Source organism: Carlito syrichta, unplaced genomic scaffold (assembly GCF_000164805.1).
Source record: "Carlito syrichta isolate Samal-C Ts95f unplaced genomic scaffold, Tarsius_syrichta-2.0.1 Scaffold308161, whole genome shotgun sequence".
Taxonomy (NCBI): Eukaryota; Metazoa; Chordata; class Mammalia; order Primates; family Tarsiidae; genus Carlito; species Carlito syrichta.
This window is the reverse complement of record NW_007252257.1, coordinates 77,545-85,397: the sequence shown is the minus strand read 5'-3', so window position 1 is coordinate 85,397 and position 7,853 is coordinate 77,545. Positions and strand designations below refer to the sequence as shown.

General features: G+C 39.6%; 1 protein-coding gene across 1 annotated transcript in view; it reads left to right on the top strand.

Annotated features, from left to right (window-relative positions):
- LOC103267551 (axonemal dynein light chain domain-containing protein 1-like) overlaps window positions 1-7,342 on the top strand; it is a 28,725-nt gene extending 21,383 nt beyond the window's left edge. Inside the window, exons 10-11 of the mRNA XM_021716096.1 lie at window positions 3,666-3,731; window positions 7,073-7,342. Of these exons, the coding sequence (XP_021571771.1) occupies window positions 3,666-3,731; window positions 7,073-7,342 (336 nt within the window). The remainder of the gene's footprint in view (window positions 1-3,665; window positions 3,732-7,072) is intronic.
- Window positions 7,343-7,853: the final 511 nt, after the last annotated feature.

The window sequence follows — 7,853 nt, the reverse complement described above, 5'->3', positions numbered from 1 at the left end:
TTTTTTTTTGAGTTGGAGTCTCACTCTGTCGCCCAGACTGGAGTGCAGTGGCCGCTCCTGGCCACCGCAGCCTCGACCTGCTGGGCTCCGGCGATCCTTCCGCCTCAGCCTTCCGAGTAGCCGGAATTACAGGCATGCGCTACCACGCCTGGCTGAATTTTTGATTTATTGTAGAGATGAGGTCTTGCTGCCCAGGCGGGTCTCGAACCTGCGGGCTCAGGCAATCCACTCACGTCAGCCTCCCAAAGGCGCAGGATTACAGGCTGATCCACCGAGCCCGGCTACTATTTATTAAAAAATATATATTTAATACTTTTTCCCAGTTCATGACTTGCCTTTTCATTTTTAAAAAAATAGGCTCCCCTGACTTGAAAAAAACTAATAGATTTAGTTTTTTAAGAACATTCTTAGATTTATAGAAGAATTGAGCTGATAGTACAGAGACTTCCTATATACTCCTCCCTCCTCCATACACAATTTCCCTTGCTATTAACAGCATGTGTTGATGTGATATATTTTGTTTTTTGGGTTTTTTTGAGTTAGAGTCTCATTCTGTTGCCCAGGTTGGAGTTCAATGGCACGCTCATGGCCACCGCAGCCTTGGCCTGTTGGGCTCAGGTGATCCTTCCCCTTCAGCCTTCCAAGTAGCTGGAACTATAGGCACCACCACGCCTGGCTAATTTTTTAAATTTTTATTGTAGAGATGAGGTCTTGCCAAGTTGTCCAGGCTAGTTTCGAATGCATGGCAATTCTCTCATCTTGGCATCCCAAAGTGTTGGAATTATAGATGTGAGCCACTGTACCCAGCCAGTATATTTGTTATGGTTAATGAGAAATAAAAAAATTATTATTAACCAAAGCCCATAGTTTACATTATAAGTTTATTCTTTATGTTGTACAGCTCTATGGGTTTTTGCAAATGTTTAATGTCATGTATCCATCATTACAGTATCATCCAGAATAGTTTCACAGTCCTAAAAACTTCCTGCGCATCACCTGTTCATCTCTCCCCATTTCTTCCTTCTTTCCTTCCTTTCCTTCTTTCCTTCCTCCCTCCTCTCCCCTCTCCTTTCCTCCCCTCCCGTTCCCCTCCTTCCTTCCTTCCTTCCTTCCTTCTTTCCTTCTTTCTCTTTCTCCCTCTGTTCCCCAGGCTGGCATGCAGTGGCACACTCACGGCCCCTGCAGCCTTGATCTGCTGGGCTCAGGCAGTCCTTCTGTTTCAGCCTTCCAAGTAGCTGGAATTACAGGCGTGCACCACCACACCCAGCTAGTATTTTGATTTAGTGTAGAGATGAGGTCTTGCCAACTTGCCCAGGCTGCTCTCAAATCCCTGGGCTCAGGCAATCCTCTTGCCTCAGCCCCCCAAAGTGCTGGGATTACAGGTATGAGCCACTGTGCTTGACTTTTGTTGTTTCTTTTTGAGCTGGAGTCTCACTGTGCTGCCCAGGCTGGAGGGCAGTAGTACACTCCCAGCCACCACAGCCTCGACCTGCTGGGCTCAGGCAATCCTTCTGCCTTAGCCTTCCAAGTAACTGGAACTACAGGCACGCACCACCACGCCTGGCTTATCACCTGGCTTGTTTGTTTGTTTGTTTTGCTTTTACTGTTGCTATACTTTTGTCTTTTCCAGGATGTTACACAGTTGGATACATATAGTATATATGTAGTCTTTTCAGACTGGTTTCTTTACTCTCACCTGATTTTTATTTCTTTACTATTATTTTGTGGAATTCATTAAGTTCTGGGCAACACATTTTGAAAACAATGTTGACTAGTTAGTATGTTTTCTCTAAGTTTTACTAAGAAAACTTGAAAGAATGGGGGATGTTTAGACTGGATAAGAGAAGACAAAAGAGGGAAGACAAAATAGCTGTTTCCAATTATTTAAAGAACTATCAGGTGAAAGAAAGAATGGACTTATTCTGAGTGTTTCCAGAGAACAAAATTAGGAATAGTGGGTAGAAGTTACTACAAGGCACATTATACTTAATATAAATAAGGGGTTTACATTTTTTATTATGTGAAATTTGATACACAAAGGAATATGTGCAATGTAACTGAGGAAGCTCAATGATGAAATTTACTTTCTGTGAACACGTCATAATTTTTTATTGAGATATAATTAACAGACCATAAAATTTACCCTTTTAAAGTGTGCAAGACTGTGATGCTCAGTATTCATAAAGTTGTGCAACTATCACCACTATCTAATTTCAAAATATTGTGATCATCCTAAAAAGAAGCCTTGTACCCATTAGCAGTCACTCTCCATTCCCCTTTCTCCCAGTCCCTGGAAACCACTAGTCTACTTTCTATCTGCCTCTTCTGTACATTTCATACAAATGGAATCATACACTTTGCAACCATTAGTGACCGACTTCTTTCACTTAGAATAATGTTTTCAAGGTTCATCCAATGTTGTATCATGCATTAGTACTTTTATGGTCAAATAATATTTGCTATTGTATGGTTATACAAAATTTTATTTCTCCATCAATCATTTGGACTATTTCCACTTTTTGTTCCTTTTGGATAATGCTTCTTATAAACATTTGTGTACAAGTTTTTGTGTGGACATATATTTTCATTCCTTTTAGATCTATACCCAGAGTAGAACTGCTGGGTCATATGGTAACTATATTTAACTTTTGGAAGAATTGCAAAACTCTTGCCAAAGGGGCAGCATCATTTTACATTCCTACCAGTGATTTCTCCACATTCTCTTCTGTGGTTGGTATTGTCCATTTAAAAATAATTATAACCCTTCCTAGTGGATGTGAAGTGATAACTCACTGTGGTTTTGATTTATGTTACTCTAATGATTGACAGTGTTGAACATCTTTCCATATGTTTATTGGCTATTTGTATTTCTTCTTTGGAGAAGTGTCTATTGAAATCTTTCACCCATTCAAAAATTGGGTTATTTATCTTTTCATTGTTGAATTTTAAGTGTTCTTTATGTATTCTGGACACAAATACCTTATCAGATATATAATTTGAAAATATTTCTCCCATTCCCTGGGTTGTCTTTTACTTTCTTAATGGTGGTCTTTGATGAACAAAAGTTTTGGATTTAGATGAATTTGTGTTTTTTTTCTTTTGTTACTGTGCTTTTGGTGTCATATCCAAAAAAACCACAGCATATTTCATGGTCATGAAGATATATGCCTAAATTTTATTCCAAGAGTTTTATAAAAGCTAAAACTATATATATATATATATATATGTATATATATATTTATTTATTTATTTATTTATTTTTTGAGTTGGAGACTCACTCTTGTCGCCCAGACCAGAGTGTAGTGGCACGCTCACAGCCATTGCAGTCTCGACTTGCTAGGCTCAGGCGATTCTTCCGCCTCAGCCTTCCAAGTATTAGCTCTTATATTTAGATCTTTGAACCATTTTGAGTTAATTTTTGTATATGGTTTGAAGAAGAAGTCCAACTGCATTCTTTTTTTTTTTTTTTTAAGTCAGAATCTCACTGTTGCCCAAGCTGGAGTGCAGTGGCACGATCATAGCTCACTGCAGCCTTGACCTCCTGAGTTCAGGTGCTCCTTCTGCCTCAGCCTCCCAACTTGGAGGGACTATAAGTGTGCGCCGTCACACCTGGCTAATTTTTTGATTTTTTTGTAGAGACAAGATATCGCTATGCTACCCAGGCTGGTCTCGAACTCCTGAGCTCAAGCAATCCTACCTCAGCCTCCCAAAGTGTTGGGATTACAGGCATGAGCCACCATGCCGACCCCAATTTCATTCTTTAGCATGTGACTATCTAGTTGTCCCAGCACTTTTTGTTGAAAAGACTGTTCTTTTCCCCATTGAAGTGTCTTGGCACCTTTTTGAAGATCAGTTTATCAGAAATGTAGAGATTATTGCTGGACTCTCAATTCTATTCCAGATAACTTGCTTTATACCATATCATACTGTCTTGATTATTGTGAATTTGTAGTAAGTTTTGAAATCAGGTATGTGAGTACTCCAACTTTTTAGTTTTGCTAGATTGTTTTGGATTAAGCACCTTGCATTTCCATATGAATTTTAAAATCAGCTTGTCAATTTCTGTAAGGAAGCCACTTGAGATTCTGATAAGGATTGCATTATGTCAGTTTTTTGAGGATCACCTTGTGGAGTACTGCCATCTAATATTAAATCTTTTAATTCATAAACATGGAATGTCTTTTCATTTATTTAGCTGTTCTTTACTGGTTTTCAACAATGTTTTACAGTTTTCCTTGCATAATTTTTGCTTTTGCTAATTTTATTCCTGTTTTTGTCTTTTTGATGCTATTGTAAGTGAATTTGTTTTCTTAATTTTATTTTGGATAATTCATTGCTAGAGAATAGAAATACAATAGTTTTGTATATTGATCTTGCAGTTTGCAATCTTGCTTCATTAATTTATTGGGTCTTATAGGAATTTTTTGCTGTATTCATAAGGATTTTATAAAAGTAAGATTATGTCATCCACAAGCAGAGACAGTTTTACTTCTTTCTTTCCAATCTGGTTGCCTTTTATTTCATTTTCTTGTCTAATTGCTCTGCTAGAACCTCCCAGTACAATAGAAGTTGTAAAGAAGTGGCAAGAATAGGCATCTTGTCTTGTTCCTGATCTTAGGGGAAGAAAGCATTTAGTTTTTCACCATTAAGTATGATGTTAACGTTGAGTATTTCATAGATGCTTATTATCAGGTTGAGGAAGTTTACTTTAATTCCCAGTTTGAGTGTTAATATCATGAAAGAGTATTGGATTTTGTAAAAAATTGCGTCTATTGAAATGGTCATGTGTTTTTGTCCTTTAAAAGCATAGTATATTCTTTATAATTGCTCTTTTTAAAATTTCTTTTTAAAATTTTTGACTGTTTTTCTTTTCTTTCTTTTTTAGGTATAATATTTTGATTATTCACATGTTAATCCAACCTTGCGTTTCTGGAATAAATACCATTTGGCCCTAGTAGTATACAGTTGTTCCTCGGTATATATGGGGAATTGGTTCCAGGACTCCTTCTGGATACCAAAATCCACAAATGCTCTAATCCCTTATATAAATGGTGTAAGATTTGCATATAACCTATGTACATCCTCTGGTATACTTTAAATCATCTTTAGATTATTTATAATACCAAATGCAATGCAAATGCTATATAAATAGTTGTTATACTGTGTTGTTTAGGGAATAATGATGGGGAAAAAGTATAGATGTAACTATTCATTTTTTTTCAAATATTTTAAATCTGTACTTGGTTGAACTAATGGATGCACAACCCACAGATATGGGTATAACTTGCTAGTATATGGGTATAACTTGCTAGTATTTTGCTGAGAATTTTGTATCTGTATTCATAAAGTCTGTTGTCTTCTTTTCTTGTGATGTCTTTGGTTTTGGTTTCAGTATTATACTGGCCTCATAGAATGCATTGGAAATTATACTGTCTTCTTCAATTTTTGTGTAGGCCTTGGTGTTATTTCTTCCTGAAATATTTAGCAGAGGTCACCAGTAAAGCTATCTGCATTTAGAATTTTCTTTGCAATACAAGCTTGTTTTTTTTTCTCTGTCAGGTAATATGCCAATGATATAACAAGGTTTGAGGGTAGCACTCTCACACATGTGTGTGAATACCCAGTCATCACACTTATGGTTTGCAAAAGGATCTGCAGGAAAAGTTTTAATTACAAATTCAATTTCTTTAATAGATATAGTATATTTAGGCTATTTAGACCTTTTTAAAAAATGGTTTAAACAATGTATTTATGTGGCAAAATATATACAATTTCCTCGACATCTTTTTTTTTTTTCCTGAGTTGGAGTCTCACTCTGTCGCCCAGACTGGAGTGCAGTGGCCTCTCCTGGCCACCGCAGCCTTGACCTGCTAAGCTCCGGAGATCCTTTCACCTCCGCCTTCCAAGTAGCTGGAACTGCAGACGCACACTACCATGCCCGGCTAATTTTTTTTTAATTTATTGTAGAGATGAGGTCTTGCCAAGTTGCCCAGGCAGCTCTCGAACCTGCGGGCTCAGGCAATCCACTCACCTCAGCCTCCCAAAGCGCTGGGATTACAAGCTGAGCCACTGAGCCCGGCTTCCTCTACATCTTATAACTTAGCCCCTCCAATACACAGGCACATGCATACACACATTTTTTTCTCTTTTACAAAGACATTCATGACTTACAGTTTGTAATATATCTTTCCAATATTGTTTCAAACCTTAATTTACATAATTTAATGTATCTATATTTTTAAAAACTTGTATCAAACTATGCAAAATTCTGTGAATACCATTTTTAAATGCATTTTTTGGTTTTTTGTTTATTTTTATTATAAAGATGTGGGGTACAATACAGGGTTAGGTATACAAACGTTGATTATGCAGGTACCCTTGTTGATGAGTTATGCCACTCCCTCCCCTAGCAATTTCCCTCAACTGTGATCACTCTAAATCCATCCAAGTTGCTGTGAAGTCCATGTTTGTCCTTCTTATGGCTACATAATATTCCACTGTGTATAGGTACCACTTTTTTTTTCTATCCAGTCCAACTTCAATGGGCACATGGTTGGTTCCATGTTTTTGCTATTGTGAATGGAGCTGAAACAAACATACGTGCAGGCATCATCTTTGTAGAATTATTTGAGTTCCTCCGGGTATATTTCCAATAGTGGAATTGCTGGGTCATAGGGAAGGTCAATTTCTAGTTTTTTCAGAAATCACCACACTGTCTTCCAAAGAGGTTGTACTAGTTTGCATTCCCACAGCAGTGCAGAAGCATTCCTTTCTCTCACATCCTCACCAGCATCAGTTGTTGTTTGTTTTATTAATGATGGCTGGAATTGCAGTCCCAGCTCCACTCTGTCCCAGCACAAGACTTTTTGCCCTCTGTTCCTGGGTCCCTCAGGCGGCCACCCCAGTAGGCACACCCCCATGCGGTTCCTGCCCCGCGCTCCCTCCCTCTGCCTTTCATTTCCAGCTGCCAACATCTTGGAAACTTTGAAGCTCAGCAAAGAAGGGAAATCCATTGAGAAAAGTCTGTAAAGGTCTCCATCAACCTGGATTTCTCTGATCTCACCTCTCTCAGCATCATCTGGGACTTCTGGCAAGATGGCGATGGGGCAACCTGGTCTGTGAAACCCTCCGCAAAGGAGAATGCAGAGGGTCTCAGGCTCTCTCCCTGGGGGCTGCGGACCCCAACATCGGCAGCCTGCTCTTCACACAGAGCTTGGCTGTGCCACCACTGGGGCATCGCAGCGGTCTGGACAGCCACTGCAGCCACAGACACAGCAGCTGCCGGTGCTGCCACGGCCTCCGTGGTGGCTATAGCGCATCGCGCCACCCATGCCTGAGGTGATCCTCAACTTCAGTCCTTAAAGCCCCTGCAGGCAAGATCTGCTGGGATCACTGCCCCCTCTGCTGCTACCGTGACGTCCTGCCAGCTGTGGGTCTCCTCCCATGTGCCCTGAGACAGGCTTCCATCTCCAGCCTCTGCCCGACCCCTGTTCAGCTCCACCCGCTCTGGGGCGAGCAGCAGAGATAGCACCACCTGCTAACGATTCAAGGTAACAACACCAAAATGGGAGAAACAAGCTTGAAAAACAGACACAGACCATATTTGAGTGGTGAACGGAGGGTGATCTGAACTGTCCTTCACAGCAGGCCAGGGGCAACTGACCCTAACTGTGAACTAATTGACCAGCTTGAAAAGACAGCTGGAAATCAGAGCTGAAAGGACATTGGACTTAAATGAAAAGTCTCAGAGTGTGCTCGATTGGTTCTGTTAGTTTAATGACTTAATTCTATTCCTACTGTTTTTTTCCTTTTTTTTCTTTTCTTTTCCTCTTCCTTTTCTTCTCTTTTCTCCT